Genomic DNA, 20,899 nt, shown 5'->3' on the forward strand with positions numbered 1-20,899 from the left:
TCTACACATTGCGTGCCAAGCCGGTTTTTGGTAATGTTTTAAAACGTGCAGCGAAAAATTCGTAGATATTTACTATTTGGTTTTTTTGACAATCAAGTTTTAGAGCCCAACAGCTGCTTATTTTAGGATAATACTTGGCTGTTAGAAATCTGAAAAGATATTGAGGGTTTGTACAGCCTTTACCAAAAAATAAACTACATTTTTATAAAAAACTAACTAAAATTAAATAACAATGACTTTTAATATGTGGTGCGTTTAGAATTTTGACACCCGGTGTAATGTTACGTTAAGAACTTAAAAAAAATAGTTAACTTATAAAATTATTAATTTTTAATTAGCAAATTGAGTATGGCACTGTGCTATTTAGTTAAGAAAATAGAGTACATCCTTACAACTAGTTTTTAATTTTTTGTTTTTTAATCCTTTAAAAGGCCTTTAAAATTTCAAAGGACTAATAACTTAAAAAAAAACGCTAACAAATACATAAATTCTCTGAGGTGTAGTCGTTCCTGTATCAGCGGAAAAGTAAAAAATAATATCAGAAATATGAAAAAAATGCCTTTTTACTAACTTAAAAAAGATATATCATATTTGCTTTGAAAGGAGTTTAATTTTCAAAGTACAAATAACATATCGTCGATGTTTTTGCAAAACCGCCCATCGACCAGTTGTAAAACCGCCTAAATCGCCGCTGTGGCAAAAATGAGATTTGGTAACCCTGAACTCCAGGCATCGACATTTATGCATAAAAATCGTTAAATCGTTATTAAAACGACAGGTTTGTAAATTTGATTTAGCTAGAGAAAATACCGCCTATTAAGGCAATGCCTTCAAAAAATAAACGGTTTTTTTTTTTGCTCTTCTGTAAAATTTGAGTGCCGTAAGGTAGGCGGTTTTGCAATTGGACGATGGGCGGGGTTTTGCAAAAACATTGACGATATATATATATATAGATATATATTTTAAGACACTAAAAAGTATTTTTATAATTTTTCCAGATATTTTTACTGTCCCGCTGTTACAAAACGACTACACCACAGAGAATTGAAGTATTTGAGCATTTTTTTGTTTAAGTTGTTAATGTTAAAGGCCTTTTTTTCTAAATTCTACGTATTATGAACTTATAACCTAAATAGAACTGTTTGTTGTTTGATAGTGTTTGATAACACATTTGTTATCGTTCTTGTCAGATTTGATGTGAGCTTACTTAATTGAAGGTTAAACACAGTATTATATTTTTGTTTGTTGGATTTTTTATGTAATCGATCTATCTTCATTATATTTTCACCAATTATATTGTTGGTACCATGATAAAAACATTACAAGGTAAAATCACTGAGAGGCAGTCGTGACATTTGCCAGCAATATAATTTTAACCCTAGAACACACACCCGGGTACAAATGTATCCACTTTCAACTTTGAAGTGTTGTAACTTTTGAACCGCTATACCTCTATACCGCTTCGGATCTAGGAAGATTATTTAGTTTTGAGTTCAAATTCAAAATTTGAACCAGATCGGACCATTGGTTCAGGAGCTACAGCCTTCCAAACACATTATATACGTAAACACACACCCGGGATACGTTTGTACCCCAATAGTAAAAATCCTCATAATAATAAAAAAAAAACATTTTTTATATTATTTTTTTATTTTTAAAATTAAAAATATTCATTTCACACATTATATTATTGACTTTTATTATAAAAATTATAAAAATGCATCTTATATCTAAGGAAAATCATGGCAAATAGAGCAATTTGTTGATGTGACCGAATGTTCAAGACACATTGGCTTCTTACATTTGTCGCACAGCTTTCTGGTTTTTCTACGGCGTTTTTCCTCTTGTGCGTAACATAAATAGCAAGATCCGGACACAGGTTTTGGCGTGCGCGCTGCGGCAGATGTTGATGCTGCTGTTGACACCATTGATTCCACCGGTCGGTTGAAATATGCTTCAATAGCAATTTTAGTCGAAAAATTTCGCGTCACTTGACGATTTATGGCTCTGGCTTCAATAATGGGCATACACAATGCTTCAGCCAAGCTGCGCAGGATCTGCTTACGCTTGTTGTTTGTTCTCCAAGGCAACATAGGGTTATTCAAATCGTAGACAATGTAGGCTGTAATGTCCAACATGTTGAAGAACATCGCTAGTGGCCATCGTTTTGTTTGTCTTTGTGTTGGATATTCCGCAAACATTTGGTCCATTCGATCAACACCACCTTTGGTACGATTATAATATTCAATTATTTCAGGTTTCCCACTGTCAGCTATTTCAGCATCATTATGCATGGTCGAAAGCAAAATTACTGCTTTATTTTTTTTGGGAACATAAGAGCACATTGTCACATTATTTTTGAAGCCAAATGTCGTTGAACCAATTGTCCTGTTTTTGTTCTGCTTCATTTCTTGAGGAATATATGATTTGTTTTTGCGCAAAGTTCCAACGATCGTGAGTTTCCAGGTGAGAAGCAGTTCTGCAACTGGCAAGGTCGTAAACAAATTGTCCATTGTAATGTTTCGGCCACTTCCTTGGTATTTGGCAGACAAATCCTTCACCACTCGTTCGCCTTGGTTCGTTTCCCTACCAGTTTCTGCTTGGCCAGTATATATTTGTCCATGCAGTGGATATGCATTTGTGGCATCGCAAATCCACCAAACCTTGATACCATATTTAGCAGGTTTTGACGGTATGTACTGCGTAAACCGTGTGCGTCCACGGTAAGGAAATAATTGTTCATCAATCGTCAAGCATGAGCTGGGCTTGTAATGTGCAGCAAGATTATTGTTCATCATCGTCCACAACTCACTGATCGGTGCTGCTTTATCAGTTAGTAAGCGTGTTGCACGAGTGTTTTTATCGTCAAATCTTAGGAACCGCAATATCGAACAGAAACGGTTGACTCCCATTGTGGCGCGATATAAAGGATAGTTTTTGACGCTCCATAAATCTCGAACATGTTCTCCATTGCTATGGTTCGTGTGTTACGTTCAAGCTTACTTTTGGAAAGAACTTTATTTTATATATTCAATATAGGGATGTGTTTTACAAAGTTCAGTAATAGTACAAAGTAATCGATTATTAGTAAAGGTTAATGCTAACGTTGTGTTTACACCACAGTAATCTTACAACATCTCTCTTTCCTAGAAAGCTATGTGTATGGCTTAACATTAAAATTAATTCATGTAGTATAAAAGGCTTTTTGAATTATACAGCAAATATAAATTTAGATCATAAAGCGAAAATTTGAGTTTAATACAAAATGTAATGAGTTATACAGCAAATATAAATTTAGATTATAAAACGAAAAGTTTGAATTTATATACATAAGTATTAAATATTTAATCGGGTTGGGGGTACAATCTTTCTTCCACTCCTCGTTCTAACAGCGGAAGCATTATCAGTTAATTCTATCGTGGTGCCTTCAAGAGGCTGTGAATCAAAAGCGGTGGTTTCTTTATCTCCCCCATTAGCGTAAGCGTCCCCAATACTCCGTTTCAGTACCGGCTTTAATATGTGCTCTCAGTTTCTTCTGTAGACCACACCCTCAGGGTCTTGAACCATGAATGACCTTGGCTCCTTTAAATCTTTTATTATTGTACCCGGGCACCAAACTGATGTTGGTGTTTTCTTAAAATAAATTTTCTCTCCCGGATTTACTGGTTTCAAATTTTTTGCGGACGTATTATAATTTTGTGACATTTTAATCTTTTGTTTGTTTATTTGTCGTCTATACTCATTAACATCAACTAATTTTGATTTTAAATTTTCTTGTTGTGATGGCAATTTGGTTCTCAGCTTTCTCGACATCAGTAACTCGGATGGACTTGAGAGATCGTCTTTGGGTGTTGTTCTATAATGCAGAAGCGCAGTATATGGGTCTGTTCCTTTTTCTTTGCATTTGTACAACATTGTTTTGATTGTCTGAACAGATCTTTCTGCTAAACCATTTGATCTTGGCATATAAGGACTGGAAGTAATGTGTTCAATACACCAATCTGCGCAAAACTGTGCAAAGTCTTTTGAACTGAAAGGCGGGCCATTATCCGTTATGAACACAGCCGGTATTCCCTGTCTGGCAAAAATTGACTTGAGTTTCATTATAACCTGGGTGCTGGAATACCCCGTACTTAAAATTTCACATTCAATGAACTTTGAGTAGTAGTCAACAACTAACAAGTAAGTCTTTTTATCAAATTCGAACAAGTCAGCACCCAGCTTGTACCAAGGAATGTTGACCATTTCATGGCACAACAACTTTTGTTTAGGATTAGATTTACGAAATTTTAGACAAATTTCGCAACTGGAGACTACATTGTGGAGGTCATTATTGATATTAGGCCAGTACACAGAGTTTCTAGCCAAATTCTGGCATCTCTGTATACCCATATGTCCCTCATGTAAGTAATACAAAATTTTTGGTCTAAGATTTTTTGGTACAACAACTCTGTTATTTTTTAGCAATAGCCCATCTATCTCAACAAGCTCATCTTTAACTTGATAATAAGGCATCAATTCTTTATCAATTCGCTTTTTATTTGCGGGCCATCCATTCTTCGTAAAATACAAGAGTTTTTGAAAAATTGTATCTGTTTTTGCTGCCTCTCTAAACTCATCTAAGTGACTACTTGGCAAAGCAATTTGCGAAATAATTAAATTACAGTGAATATCAATATCTTTGTCCACTTCCGTCAGTGCATAATCTTTAAGTGGCGCTCTGGATAACGTGTCGGCAATAAACAAGTCCTTTCCGGGCTTGTAAACGACAGTAATGTTGTACGCTAATAATCTGAGCATGAATCTTTGCAGTCGCGCGGGAATCTTATACAAAGGTTTGTTGACAAGTGTAACCAACGGCTTATGGTCCGTTTCTACAAGGACATGACGTCCATAAACATACTGATGGAAGCGTGTACATCCGTATAGGATAGCAAAGAGCTCTTTTTCGATCTGGGCATAATTTGTTTGTGTTTCAGTTAGTGAAGCAGATGCATAGGCAACAGGGTTCCTGTCATGCATAATGACTGCTCCAACAGCATATTTGGATGCATCGACTGACATGACTAATTGTTTTTTAGGATTGAAGTAGGTCAAAACCGGTACATTTGTAATTTCTTTAAGTAAATTTTGAAATTCTTCCTCTTGTTTATTGTCCCAATGCCATACTACATCATTCTTTAAAAGGTCTCGTAAATATTTCGTTTTTGCTGACAGACTATCAATAAAACAACCCAAGTAGTTAATCATTCCCAAAAAGCGCTGTAATTCTTTTACATTTTTTGGTACCGGCATCTCAACTATAGATTTAATTTTCTCTTCATCTGGCTTAACGCCTTTTTCACTAAATATGTGTCCAACGAATTTGACTTCCTTCTTTAAAAATTTCGATTTTGATTTATTGAACCTTAGCCCAACACTTTGTGCCCTTTCCAAAACTGACTCTAAAATGGCATTATGTTTTTGAACGTTCGGAGCATGGATCAAAAAATCATCCATATATATTATTAGACCCTTAATGTGGCCGAATAGTCTAATCATTTCTGAATGAAAAATTTCCGGCGCTGCATTGATACCAAACGGTAATCTCAGAAATCGGTAACGCCCAAAAGGCGTGTTAAATGTACATAACTTTGATGATTCTATATCTAATGGTATCATCCAGAAACCTGAGTTAGCATCTAATGTGCTGAATATTTTAGAACCTGCCATTTGCGACTTACATTCATCGATGTTCGGAAAGGAAAATCTTGGTCTGACTATAGCCTTGTTTAAATTTTTAGGGTCCAAACACACACGTAAATCTCCGTTGGGCTTAGCCACTAAAACTATTGAGTTGACCCATTCGGTCGGTTCACTAACTGGCTCTATAACCTTTAACTTCATCATACTGGACAGTTCCCTTTTTAGTGGCTCAAAAAGTCCAAATGGAACTCTGCGTGGTGCATCTACTACTGGTTGATAGTTTTCCTTTAATTTCAAATGACACTCACTTTCCAACTGCCCTAATCCTTTAAAAACTTCTTCATATTTTTGTAACAGGCTCTCGCAGCCTTTTGATTCACAGCTTATTGTAGTCACCATTTTTACCAAATTCATTTTAATAGCCAATTCAAGACCGATCACATTTTTACATTTCATATTAAGGACATAAAATTCAGCAGAATAAGTTACTTTTTTATACAACAATTTTACATTGACTTTTCCTAGTAGAGGCAATCTTTCCCCGCTGAATGTTAAAATATTATGACATATCTTACTTTCTAGCTTACCGATATTTAATTTATTAAAGTTTTCGATCGATAGTAAGTTCGCCTGGGCCCCCGTGTCTATTTGACACTTCAGCTTCGCGTTGTGTATCTCCACCTCAATGTTCCAGTCTTTCACCGCACCAGTTCTGCCACTGCTAACAATTTTACTCACTCCTATCACATTCGTTTTTGTTGTTAAGTTTTTGTTCCTGACAGTTTCAACATGTATTCCGCCCACGAAAAATTGCGACTCGTGATCTTCATTTTCTTCCTCTTCTGCACTTGTCTCGCTCTCTTCGTATACGTTTCTCACATATCTCTTTTGCCCGTTATTCCCCATGTTTCCTTTACGCCATTTTGTGAAGCAGACATTTGCAAAATGGTTCAATTTTCCGCACGTGTAGCATTTTTTACCTTCTGCCGGACATTTGGTTTTATGTACTTGCCCACATTTATCACACGTTCTTGATGTTTGCTGCTGAGCCTATCTAGCACTCTTCTCCTTGTAGTTCAATGCAGATTTTCTCAAAGCTGCTACCTGTATGCTTTCGGTTGGCTCACGTTGTATCATGGCTGCATTTTCTTTTGCTAGTTCCATGCTATTAGCTATTTCAATCGCTTTATGCAATTTTATGTTGCCTTCGCTTAAGAGCCTCTCCTTTATTTTATTGTATTTTTGTGATAAACCGCATATAAAAATGTCCCTTACCAGATCTTCACGTATATCCCCGAATTCACAAGTTTTGCTAAGATTTTGCAATGCGGCAGCGTACTGACTTATTGTCTCTTCCGAGGATTGACGTTTTGTAAAAAACCTGTGGCGCTCTATTACTATATTGACTTTTGGAGTGAAATACATTTCCATTTTGCTCCATAAGTCGTCATATTGGACGCTGTCTATATCGACATTAAACGAAGTGAAAATGTTTAGACATTCTGCACCCAGATGGTGCAAGAGAAGTGCAACTTTTCTTTGCTCGGTTTGATTATCTAAAGCAGATGCACGCAGAAATATTTTGAACTGCGTACTCCAAGCCTTCCATTCCGCCGCCAGATTTGACGCTCTTATGTTCAAAGGTGCTATGGTAGTAGCAATAGATAGCACTCGCTGTGCCTCTGACATGGTAGCGTTGCCTTCATCTACCATTTTTAATTTTTTATACACGTAGTATATACTATTTTTATTTAATAGCTTAGCTTTGGTTAGCTTTTGAGTTATTTCGTTGTGCAACTATTTTAATTGACCCCACCTGACGCCATGTGTTACGTTCAAGCTTACTTTTGGAAAGAACTTTATTTTATATATTCAATATAGGGATGTGTTTTACAAAGTTCAGTAATAGTACAAAGTAATCGATTATTAGTAAAGGTTAATGCTAACGTTGTGTTTACACCACAGTAATCTTACAACAGTTCGCACCAGTCATAATAAGTATGCCAAAAAATGCATACAGCTCTGTTATTGACACAGGCGTCCATGACTTAGGAGTTGTGTTTGGATGCGCATTGTTGTAAGCATTATAAGTTTCTTTTGCTAACTTATTTGTGTGGCGCATAATTATATCAGCCATTTCAACGTTCATGAAACATTTGAATGTTTGCTCTATTGACAACATTTCAGTGCATCTAGCTGGTCCAGAACGTTCTCTTATAATATTTTGTCTGAGTACCTGACGACTTACATTTGGTTCTTTCATCCACTCAGTACCATCACGTGCAACAAATTTTTCGGCACTAGCAGGTAATTCATTATTTTCTTCTACTTCTTCTTCTTCATCGTCTTCTTCATCATCCTCATAGTCCGCATAATCAGGTAATACTTCTGCGGCACTTTGCCGAAACTTCAGCATCGTCATCAGCAATTTCAATGTCATTGATTTGAATTTCTTCTTCATCTTCTGAGTCAAAGTCATAGGGAGCGTCATCGTCACAAATTTCATCAAATAAAGATTGTATATATGATTCTCGCTGTTCCTCAGTTAGCCTGCATAATAAAAAAAAATTAGTATATGTTTACATTGTTGCTTATTTTACATTTTTTACCTTCTATATGCTGCACTTGATAAATATTCGTTTCTTCTTGAAGTCATTTCGTATCCAGTTATTTATAGTTTCAGTTATATTTATTTTCACTTATATTTTCACTTCTTACACTTTTGAGCACCAAAACAATAATGAAAATATCAACAGGCAGCATTTATAACAACACCTCGTGTGAAAACAACCCTTGCAGCTGCATATAAAATACAAAAACCAGTTATACCAGTGTATTTGCTACCTACGTACCAGAGAACAGCTTTGAGTATGATCGAGCCTTTTTGATCACACTCACTAAAAATCAAGCACAAGCGAACGCCACACTCGGCTACTATGTGTTCGATCGAGATGCATACCCGACAGCTGCTTTGGTTACGAACGAGTCTGTTCGATCACCCTCGCTATAAATTGAGCACAAGCGAACACCACACTCGGACACCCGCAGCTAACCCGAAAATTTGTGTAACAATGAAACGGACACCCGAACATTGCGATAAAATGCAGGACAACAAAGAAATTTACGCTGAAGGTAACTGGCGCCAATATGTTCCCACAAAGCATACGAAAATGTTGTTGCTTTGTGCTTGTGCATACGCAATGAAAAAATTAGAAGCGAAGTAGACAAAAATGTTTTTGCATCTATTTCGTATAGTTTCGCGTGGAAAGCTGTGTGTGTATATATTAGAACACAGCCTAAAACTATGTAGGTACATAAGTACTTTTACAAAAAATAAATGTGCACCGAGTGTATAGGGCTTGGGCATTGCCGATCTACACACCTTTATACCTAAATGGATGTAGGCGTCGTGATGTCGCATTTTGTATGAGCAAAAATATAAGAAATGGTTAAATGTGCACTTAAACAAACTACCGAAAAATTCAACCTTCTCTTTGCCCTCTACGCACAAAAACTAAGAACACCGCGATGAGAAGGCAACATTTTTTGTAGAAACAAAAACGTCATAAGCCAATCAAGAAAATTTTGTGCACACTCGGGTTGAAACTCGAACACCCGGGTATATTGAGCTGCAAAGCACCCGAACCCAATCAAGTATGTATGAAAAGCAATCGGGTGTTGTGGCCAACATGTTCGTCTTGAGCTCAGTCGATAACGAACAATACTTCTGCTCGTATACAGAGAACGATGCCAAACGGGTTTTGTTAGATGATCGAGTATACACGAAAATCATGCACCCGCTGCAGATGTCTACTACGTACCCATACCTTGCGCGACCTTTTTGCACATATCTTTTGAACCAGGTAGAATATTTCAATGAAATAAAAACCAAAATGTGTATTCGTTGTTACTCTACAAGTATATTATTATAAATTATATTATTTTGTTTTGCATTTATCAGGACAACAACAAAAACAAAAATCCACTGTTGCATGTCCTGACTTTATTTGCCCATATCGCTGGAACCAGTAGGAATATTCGAATAAAACAAAAGACAAAATACTTGTTATATATTAAAATATACATTTCAAAAAAAAAATCATAGAAATCGGTTGAATAAGCATTAAAAAAACCGCAAAATAAGGTCCCGGGTACAAACGTATCCCGGGTGTGTGTTTACGTGGTATTTTCTGGGTGTGTGTTCTAGGGTTAAAATTCGAACAGTTTTAATCTCAAACAACAACAATTGTGAACAATGCCATTTTTTTTATTTTCAATTTTATATGATTTTAAAATGTTTGCAAACGTCAGGAAAAAGTCATGGCCGACGAATGGAGAGAATGGTTTTACCCACGATAAAAATATAGTAAGGTAGAACCGCTGAGAGTCACTTTTAAAATTCTTGACGTTTCCATACAATTTAATTTTTAAATTTACTCACAAACTCACACACACATTTTCATTTTCAATCTCAAGCAACAACAATTTCGAACAATTTCATTTTTTTATTTTCACTTATATATGATTTTAAAATGTTGGCAAACTTCAAAAAAAAAAATCATGGCCGACAAATTGAGAGAACGGTTCTACCTTGCTATGTTTTTATCATGGTTTTACCTTCTAAAAGTATAAACAGAACCAGATCGCTGTGCGAATTTCGTCGGCCGGAGCGATGCCGTTGGGTGATATGCGCCGCAACATTTCGCCCAGTAAAACAGAACAGAAACGAAATTCGCATCAATTAAATGGCAAATAAAAAACATAAAAATACAAAAGCGAAAAGATAAATCGCAAAATTTTGCCATTCTGATTCTTGCTGATAATTATCTAATAGAAAAATGGGGAAACAAAGCTCTATTTTCACTGAGAGCTGATTTTGTGACCGGCGGCAGCAGCAAAATTAAAAATAAATCTATTGCCGAATTTCGTCAGACGAAATTCGTCGTCACTTTGATTGTGTGACATCTCATAAACTGTGGTTAATTTTGGCAGCGAATTTTCTTCCGACGAATTTCTCTGGGCGATTTGATTCTGTTTAAACTTTAATGTTTTTATCATGGTTGGTACTATTGTTAGAATCTATTCCTCTTGATACTATTATTTTTTTTTCAGAGGGTTTACTTAACATTAACAACGACCGCATAGCTGGAGTAAATTTTCTTCCTTTCGATAGTTTTATTTGAACTGATTCCTTTACTCTACTTGCGAGATGTTTAGGTTTTTTTGACTTTTCAGCTATTATGATCGGCGTCTTCTTGTTTTCTTTCCAAGTTCTTTCCACTATATTTACCCTATTAAGAAAAAACTTTACGATGTCGTTATGTTTTTTTTTTTCAGTTATATCTTTTTGCATTAATTGAAGTAGATTGAGCTCATCTTTAGAAGATATGACTGATGGTATAAGAGCTCTCGTACACAAGAGATATAGTTGGCGGTGAATTCGTCTATAAATTGTGGTGAGTAGCGCTTTATCAGTTCATCATAAACTTGACCCGCACCGATTTTACCTTCACCCGAAGATGTTTTTGCACTAATAGGTGCTGTGTATCCCTTCCCTTTTATATTGGCTTGATCTAAGGTATCTTTTTTAACACTTGCACTTATATATCTGCTATTTTGGTTCTCATATCCGTTAGGTTATTTCTTATGTTACTAAAGTTCTTATCTAGATTTTTATTTTTCATAGCCGTCTTGTGTAGATAACACTTCATCCATCTTGACGTCCATTACAGCTAGCCGTGCAGCATCTTCATTGTCTAATCTACTATGCACTTTGTGAATTTCCATTAGAATTCCTTCATACGTAGTGTTGAGTTGTCTCAAGATAGCGTCTACAATGTAATTTGCCACAGTGTTCTCATTTTCGTTGTTGGTGTTTCCGACAGCGTAGGAGTGTGATGCAATGTGGAACGATTTTTCGTCATTCCTTGTCAAATTTGGTTTGGAGACAAACGACTTTCGGCGTTGTACCATCTTCAGTGTAATTTTTCGTTCTGAATAGTTTCTCGTTTGTCTGCCACTATTTATAGCCGTACTAAATCGTCGTTGCTTCTTAGTTAGGTACGTCTCAGCGGATTATATTCTTTCGTTCAACCAGTGGTTTTTGTTCTATGCATACATCCTCAGGTAGAAATCAGCTGCTCACTTCTTCTTGATTAATTTTTGCATGGATTCGCGGCGGCCTGAAACCCGCCAAACGCCGGAAACGCTTGTTGTGGAGTTGTACCCTATCTACTTATTGTGTTCGATTTTTCTTCTCCATATATTTCCTCTGCTTTATGCGATGGTGGCTCTTTTCAACAGCCTTTCGAACACCTCTCTCGAACTCGAAGGCACCATGTAGTTGAAAAACGCCTAAATAAAAAATAAAAACTATTTAAAAATGACTTCGGGGCTTATTTTTGTTTGCATTTTTTTTACCTCAATACTTTTTCAATAAAATCAAGTTTCGCCAACGCTTGCTTTTTTTCCCCTTCCATTCCAATTAAAGGACTCCAGGAGATTACCGGTAAACAAGTTCCGAATGACTCCATCCACCTCCTCAGAAGTGCCCTTGAGCTTATGACAATATGTTGTCTGCAGAAAATAACAATACAGAAAGAATATATTGGCATGAGAAGGTAGAAATATTATATGCTCATTTTTTACCAGGGCATGTACATATAGGAGAGTGGAACTCCGACCAGTTTTCACTTTTTTTTGTGTTTTTTTTTTATGTTCAAAAATCCTTTATAAAAATATATCTCATTATTTAACAAAGACCATATAATTCCAAAATTCAAATTAAAAAATTAATTTTTAAATTGTAAGCAGCCAAGACTGGTAAAATAGTCGCACTCGTATTATTTTCTAAACCACTGTATATAATAAGAAGAATGTTTTTACATACGTTGGCTTCCAACGTCATCAACTTTTCCCCTAACGCCATTGGTTTTGCTAAAATTAGTTTCAGCATTCCCATCATCTCTGAAATGAAAAAAAGTGTATTTAATTAAATTGAATTCAGCGGTAAATTTGAAATTACCGTCATTGATTGCTGCAGGTGCCACAGCTATTTCACCGCTTATTGGGGTTGACGTGGTTGTCTGCATAGCATTGTCAGCTCAGGTCATGTAGCACTTTTTTTTTTTTGAATAATTGGCTCAAGATCTAAGACAAGAAAAATATACAAACACGTACAAAAAGTTATTTTGCTTACCATTTTGCTCCTTACTCTTGAAAAATTGTACTTGTAAAAAGGTTGCTAATGTTGAAACTCATGTAAAATTATATACATTTATTAATTTTGTTTTATTACAAGGAAAAATACGGTGGATGTAAAAAATTAGTTGCTTAGTTTGTTTTGAAATTAGATAAATTGCGAATAACAGCGACCGCGTGGTCGAAGAGCAATTTTTGATGTTGACACAGTAAAAAAGTAAAGTAAAATTAGATAAATTTGGAGGAAATTTGAAAAAAATTTGTAACAGCGATTTTTTTATGCAGTTTACTTCTATTTGACACGTAGATCATGGATCCATGGTCTTGCCCCTAAATTTCACTTGGCAACATTCCGCCATCTCGGATTTAAGTTTTTTTTTGTGTTTTTTGCGATTTGCAGGCTTATTTTGCATTTTTCGTAAAAAATGGTTAAATACAAACATGTAGAGAATTTCAATTCCCACATTTGTTAAATACAAGATTTTTTAAAATAGCACTTTTATTGTAAAAAAATTTGCAAAAACTGTGAACAAAATTTACATTGTCACGGTTTTCGCCATTTTTTTGACAATTTCTGTTGAAAATACATAGCATTTTGAAATTCCAAAGTTGTAGAGAATTTCATTCTCCACAACTTTTGTACCTACATTGGTTTTATACGACGCTTAGATCACGGTCGGGAACGCGATAAACATAGCGATGTACGGGATGTGCCGTGAAACTTATTTCCATATCTGTTTCTTTATTATTACATTTCGGGAACGGCTTTGCCGCACCCTATGTGTGTACATATGTACACAAAATGAAGATTTGTCGCAGCGCTACCCTTGCATCTACGCATCTTGCATCTTGACGACTGCCGCAATTTAACACACCGCTCTTCATTTTATTCGTTTTTTACACAGTATGCAATTCAAAAATCACTAACAAATTGCAAATTAACACAATTTAAACTTATTTTTCACTTATAATTCAAATTTCTCTTTGCCGCTGATTTGTAAACAAAGGTTTATTCACAAGTTACCACCACTGTCAAAATTGGCAAAACCAAAGTAGCGGTACCAGTGACGGCGCCACCTTTGTTCGCTGCAACGTGTATATATAAGCTCTGATCCAATACTTTTCGTGAAAAATCCTGTAAAACTGTCAAACAGAAAAATTACTCTCTGAAGTGAGAGTAAAAAGTGAGTAACAACAAAAAGTACGGGAACAAAAAAACCATTTTTCCTGTAAAAACGTCAATCAGTGATAAGCAATCATTTTTCATGATTTAGAAGAAAAAGTTCTGGTTAAATCTTGCAACTTCATTCTCTACACAACTCTCCAAAAGTCGCTCTCATTTACAGGATTTTGGAGTACGGGAACATTTTTCCTGCAACTTCCTGCAAGTTCGTGTAAAATCCTGTAAGTTCATGGAGTACTGGATCAGGGCTATAATATATTCCCTGATGCAATACACATTTCTTACACCCGGTCCCAAGTTTGTCTACCTTTGCTCATTTCATCTGATTTGGCTGTTCTTAACCAACCAATTAAATGTAAAATTGCTTCATAAATTTTTATTTTACTTCATGATTTCTAATATCTGGTCTGATGTTTAATTTGTTTAGAGGGGGAGATTTAATTTCTTTTCATCTCTCGGAAAAGCGATGAAACCTTGTGCCTTGGCAAATTATTATCTTCAAAAATATTAAAGACTTCTTGACAATTTCCTCAATATCAAAACTCCAAACGCAGGCGTATGGTCCTTCTAGTCGGATCACCCGCGGCCATACTAGACGTACCACCAAGTCGTTTCTGTTCAGATCTGTTTCCTCAATGTACATTCATCTCTTGGCAATTTTTCTAATGTCCTGTGTGAAACCCCACCATCTGATAGCAATTGTACTGCATAGGTTGACCGCGTCTCTTTTCTTTGGTTTGCTATTTTTTACAACCTGATGTTAGTGATTCGCAGGCTCATTCTCTGTATCGGACTAAATCAGTTGGTGGAAGGTCTTGACGGAGAATTAGATTCATTCAGATGGAAATAGAAAATAATGGCGGTGGAGACGCTAAAGAATTCAGTGGTGCAATACTTGAACTTCACTCCCAAATTCGAGAGCATACAAATGGATTTCAAAGAACAGTTGAGGCGCATCAATCGGGAACTCAACCTAAAAAAAGAAGAGTTGCATCAACGTATTACTGGAAGTTTAGTTAAATTCTGCTCTCTGGAAGACAACGAAGAAAATTTCAAGGAATGTTAGAAAGAGCTCGAGGACGAATGAAATCAGTTGCTTGACAAATTGCGTCATGTTAAGCAAAATGCTTCCACAAAACTGGCAGGGGATCGCCGCAAGTACCTGCAAATAATCGAACAAGAGATCAGCGCAAAATGAAACGAAAGAATATGCAACAAGCCAAACTGCTAAAAGGGCATGAGAACAAGACGCAGAAGATAGAGAATCTCCACACAGAAATACAGGCGATGAAAAAGTCAAAAGTAAATGAGACAAGAGTCAGAAAACTTCCGCCAATGGAAAATGTCCACAGAGATAGAACTGATGTTTGTCGTCTTTCTTTACTCACGGTGTTGTTGGTTGTTGCACCGATTTGTGGTGACGGTGTCGTTGCACCGAGTGCTTGGCCGATGTTGGTGTCGTTGTACCTGTGTTGTTGTTGCACTGGTTTCTGGCGACAGTGTTATTCGATTATCTTACTTTACTGTGATGTTTTCTTTGAGTGTGGTACTTCGTGATGCATCTCCAACAGAGTAGTTGGGTCTGATGTAATTAATCATCTTCGTCATGCCTAATATCGTTGAAGTCTGAATTTGCCAGTGTTTCTCTTTCAGCTGTTCCAAGAGTGTTTTCAAATTGATTATTGCCCATTTTGCTTTTGAGGCTGCTTTTTTACAAACGACCAGTTTTAAGTTGTCTCGTTTTATTTTACTGCATAGCGCTTCTTCGATATGACTAACTGAACTTATTTGCGTTTGGATTTGAAAAATGCAACAAAGTTTACGTGAGCTGCTGTGTTTCGACGTCTAAGCAGACTGTTCGAATCTTCTCGATAGCAAGAGCCTCGAGATAGCTCGGCTATGAAAAAATGGTACTTAATTTACTTCGATTTATTTGAAATAAATCTATTCAACTCTACAAAATAGTCTGTTTTAGAAAAAATAATTATTTTGATTAACTGCGTAAACTTTATATTAAATTGAAAAATTTATATTTAATTGGTTTTTAGAAAATTTGCTTTTTTTAGAAAAAATTGTAAGTCTAAAGTGAGTTGAAAATTTAATTGTTTCTTTAACTATCGAAAAATTATAAAAAAAAATCAAATAGTTTCGACTTATTTTCGCTTGATCTTTATTGGAAAAAAGAGAAATCCTTCGTTTTCACAAAAATTTGGTTTTTATTAAAAAATTTTAAGTTGAAAAGGTTTGAAAATTTAATTATTTTCCTAAATATCGAAAAATTGGAGAAAAGATTAACTGTCTTTAAATATCGAAAAAAATGGGAGAAAATTCATAGATGGTATCGACTTAACTAATTTCGCATGATCTTTAATAAAAAAAATCCTCCGTTTTCAGAAAAGCTTGGTTTTTTCAGAATTGTAAGTCGAAAAGATTTGAAAATTGTTTCCCTACATATCGAGAAAAGGGAGAAAATTCATAAATAGTTTCGACTTAATTTTCGCATGATCTTTACTAAAAAGGGAAAAACTTCACAAAAAAATAGGTTTTTATTAAAAAATTTGAAGTGGAATAATCCTCGATTTAAAAGGGCAAAAAATCATCTATACATATTAGGGTGCACATTGAAAATAATTTTTTTTTTTTGGAAATTTTCAGACCCTACCACCTAATTTTGGGTGGGAGCACTCAATAATCCCTACTTTGAAGATCCCGACTAGACATAATCCAGACAATTTTTAAAAATCCAGACAACAAACAATCCAGACAGGACATAATACAGACATAACAAAATCCCGACCAAATAAAATACAGATAACACATTATTCAGACAAGACAAAATCCCGACAAGACACAATCCAGACAAAAAAAGTTAAAAAACATTCTTAGCCCAATTTTTCCTTCAATGTACTGAAAAACAAAGCGACGGATGATTGATATAATTAAAGAATTTATTAATCCAATCTAAATACAGTTTAGGTATTCGTTGTATCTTATCAAAGTGTAACTGAATGAGGGTGTGATTTGTTGTTGCTAATGGTACATTAAATACACTTGCAACAAAAAAAAAGAGTGAATACGCATATTGTTTTGACAAATATAAACACAAGTTTTTCCATTCATAAAATAAAAGCAAACAGATATTAACTGTACGTAAAAAATTGCTTAGTTAGCTAATAGGCCATACGCACACAAATATTTAAATTTTATTCAGATTTAGAAAAAATTTTACCAAAAATAATCTGTTATGTCCATAAGAAAAAGTATTAGAAAAAAAGTTGCTTCATATTGAATTAAAACAAAAAATGTTTTTATGCTAGGGACAACTGCGCAGCTAAATATTTAAAAAATTCTTCTTTGGAATAATTATCTTTTTCAAACAGCAATGTTTTGATACTTTCTTCTCATAACTTCGTCTTTTTGGTTGTTTTTCACCTGCATTTATTTTTTCCAATTTTGTTTCTACTATTTTTTGTTCCTTGATTAGATTTTGAATTAAATTATAAATATTTGTATGCGTATAGCCTATTAGGCATCCTAGCCTTCTATGCCAGGCCTCGAGTTTGTTTTGCGTTCGTGGAAGATTAAACAAAACATTATCGTACACTGACCAAAATGTAGGGGGGAATATATAGGCGAATGAGTTTTATTACCGCGTTATCTTCCAAAAATTTTGCTATTTTTAAAAAATCTCTGTTCCCATTCTTAATGGATTCAAAATATTCGGGTACTTCTGCAGAAGGAACAAAAGAAAGAGCTTTGAGTTTTCTCATTTGCAGTGAAAAAACTTCATCAGTGCCATATTTCTTGTCAAGTTTTTCTTTTTGAATCCTTCGCCATAAGATTTGCCCAAAAATGAAATAAACAGCCTTTAAATTTAGCTTCAGGAAAAAACGATTTGAAAACTTTAACACCTACTCTTTCAAAATCAGAAAGAATAAGGTTGGGTGGGGGGTTAAGGGAAATTTTATGATTACATGCTACATGTAAGAGTTCATATACGAACTCATTATATAGCAACGCTCGCTTTTCTCTGACATTAAGCAGTAAACCAATGGAACTATGTCGTTGCAGCTATCTGTCCCTACACGACCTTGAATGGTAAAAAGTTGTCTCAGTAATGAAGGCGGCACTACTTTAAAAGTTCCATCCATGATCCAGATGTTGGATCTAGACAGCAATCGTATGTTATCGATAGTGGTCATCATGATTATACATACATTGGCCATCAAACTTCTTGAAGGATTGTAAAAACAAATTTTCGTCTACATATCGCAAATAGTTTGGTATTTCCATTTCCTCAATGGATTTTGGCTGTTTCAACTGCATTTTTTGTCTCGCTCTATATATTTTTTGTTGTTGCGCGGGCGCTGAAGGCTAATATTTTCTGCAATGCTGATTGCAATCGGCGGTAACCGTTGAAATTATTTGACACGGTTTTAAGATGGAATCTGATGCCTTTCTCTTAAGAGAATTATTGGCTTTACCAACATCAACATCGGCAGCCATGGGATCGTGATTGTGCTCCGATAGTGAACTAACTACGGCATGTTCTCCGTTCTCATTTATTAGAGTTGTGACCCTTCCTCTGCAGAAATTAGTCTTGCGTTTTTCACAGATCCAGTGTACTCTCACGTTTCTTTTTTTTTTATCCACATGATAAAGGTATCCATGTAAGCAGAGTTTAATTCCTCCTTTGTTTGAATTAATAATTTTCATTTCTTCCATTTTCTTTTCACCGTATCGAATCTGGCCATTTTATATTGAAATGAATAAATAAGTACATATTTAAATTAGCTTTCAATTACATATATTTTAGCCTGTAAGACATTTTAAATTTATCTACGAGTATAGTTTCGTTATTTGCCCAATATATATAAAATATTATGTCCAAATAGATGAGACCCGATCCAAACAATTTTTACACACACAAACCAAATTTTCAAATTTTCGGGCACTAATTAATTTATTGTTAAATTCGTTTTAAAAGATGCCCTTTGTTGTCAGTTTCGAAGTGAATTCTGCTAATTAAGGGTTATGATCATGAGCGTTTTCGTTTGCCAGAGACCGCCTCTGCCCGCCTACCCAAAAACAATGGGCAAATAACTAAACATTCCTATTTATTTACATACATACCTTAACGAGAATCGCAGCAGGAGCACTTAATTATCGGTTTTGAATTTTGAAAGCACACACAGGACGGACTTTTCTCTTCGAATGCAAAAAGAATAATTATTTCCTACTTCTCCCGCACAGTGAAGAAAAAATGTAAAGACTTTTTATTAGAACTGAAAAAATATCATGACATTTAATTCACAGGTGCATTGTTAATACATTTCATGTTGAGTTGAGTAATTTAACACAAAATGCTAGAGCAGCAAAAGTCATAATTTAAGTTGTTATTCCTTTCATTACACAACAAATTCGCCTATTTTTTTTTTTATTTGTAACGGGATATCTTTCGCCGATTCCAAATTACCTAATTACTTTTGATTACATGTTCACAAATGAAAGTAATGCAGCATACACAGAAGAGCAAAGAGTGAGGTGTTGTTAGGAGATAAGTTTATTATATATACACATGTATGTACATACATACAGTATTGGCCAATACAATAGCACCCCCATTTCAAAGTGATATTGTTGTTTGCCACTCTTGTTTATTTATTTATTTTTAAGAATTTTCAATTAAAATACAGTTCATTCTCTCACAAAACTCACATAAACTCAACTTTAAAACTTTTTAAAAGACCGCAAAAAAGTGCAACAAATTTTCACCCAAATTTCAAACTTTTTTTTCTCAGAAGCGGTAGAATTTTTTTGAATACACAGTAGCAAGTTTCAAGTGGCTAAAAATTACCGTTGATTTTTTAGAATTTTTTTCGCCGAGGATGTTGCGGGTTTCTGCCATATAAAAATAAATTGTGTTTAGTCGTTATATGGAAGCAAATGAGACAAAAAAAAATCTAAAAAATGTGTACTCAAAAAAATTCTAGAGCTTCTGAGAAAAAAGTTTGAAATTTAAGGGAAAGTTTGTTGCACTTTTTTGCGGTCTTTTAAAAAGTTTAAAACATTGGTTTATATGGGTTTTGTTGGAAAATGAACTGTATTTTAATTGAAAATTCTTAAAAACCAATAATTAAACATAAGTGGCAAACAATATCGCTTTGAAAGGGGGGTGCTATAGATATGTCCAATACTGTACATACATACTTCGATGGTTACATTGACACTATATTTCTAAGGTATCTTTTATGCATTATTTTTGAGAGGAAACGGAAGAAAAAAATCGCGCGATTTTTTTTTTAATTATTTTTATATATTGTCGGGATTTCTTGTCTGGATTTTGTCTTGTCGGGATTATGTATGGTCGGGATTTTGTCTTGTCGGGATTAGGTCGTGTCTGGAATATGTCTGATCGGGATTTGGTCGTGTCTGGATTATGTCTTTCGGGATATTGTGTGTTGGGATTTCATTATACACCCCCTAATATTATCCGTTTTCATGAGAAATATTAGTCGTGTTTTTTTTACACGCATATACATCTACGCTTAACGTGTAAAAAATTATAGTTTAAAAAACTAAAACCTCCCATTCCTACTGTCATCAGGTATGTAACTTGAGAATAGGAATCGCTGCATCTTTTAGGCGCATCAATATTACATAGTTACATCCCGAGTTAATAAAAGGAAGGTAAAAAGACAAGCATCGACAATTGCCATTTGAAAACAGGTAATTTTTATGTTATCGGCAACTATTCATAAGCGCACATAAGGTTTGTCGCTTACTGCTCCATACAAATTTTAAGCGCAGATACGTATGCGTGTAAAAAAA

General features: G+C 34.9%; 2 protein-coding genes across 2 annotated transcripts; both read right to left on the reverse strand.

The window, feature by feature from the left end:
- Positions 1-3,525: 3,525 nt before the first annotated feature.
- LOC118750950 (uncharacterized protein K02A2.6-like) lies at positions 3,526-6,591 on the reverse strand. Its single transcript, XM_036485703.1, has one exon. The coding sequence runs from the start codon at positions 6,589-6,591 to the stop codon at positions 3,526-3,528; it is 3,066 nt and encodes a 1,021-aa protein (XP_036341596.1).
- A 144-nt stretch (positions 6,592-6,735) lies between these two features.
- On the reverse strand, positions 6,736-7,398 carry LOC118750951. Its single transcript, XM_036485704.1, has one exon. It carries the CDS (start codon positions 7,396-7,398, stop codon positions 6,736-6,738), a length of 663 nt encoding a protein of 220 aa, XP_036341597.1.
- Between the last annotated feature and the right edge of the window lie 13,501 nt (positions 7,399-20,899).

Source organism: Rhagoletis pomonella, unplaced genomic scaffold (assembly GCF_013731165.1).
Source record: "Rhagoletis pomonella isolate Grant_MI unplaced genomic scaffold, Rhpom_1.0 Rhpom_scaffold_00469, whole genome shotgun sequence".
Taxonomy (NCBI): domain Eukaryota; kingdom Metazoa; phylum Arthropoda; class Insecta; order Diptera; family Tephritidae; genus Rhagoletis; species Rhagoletis pomonella.

Bases quoted from the DNA above. Each gene is read 5' to 3' on its own strand.
- LOC118750950 (XM_036485703.1), bottom strand. From the start codon at position 6,591: ATGGGGAATAACGGGCAAAAGAGATATGTGAGAAACGTATACGAAGAG.
- LOC118750951 (XM_036485704.1), bottom strand. From the start codon at position 7,398: ATGGTAGATGAAGGCAACGCTACCATGTCAGAGGCACAGCGAGTGCTA.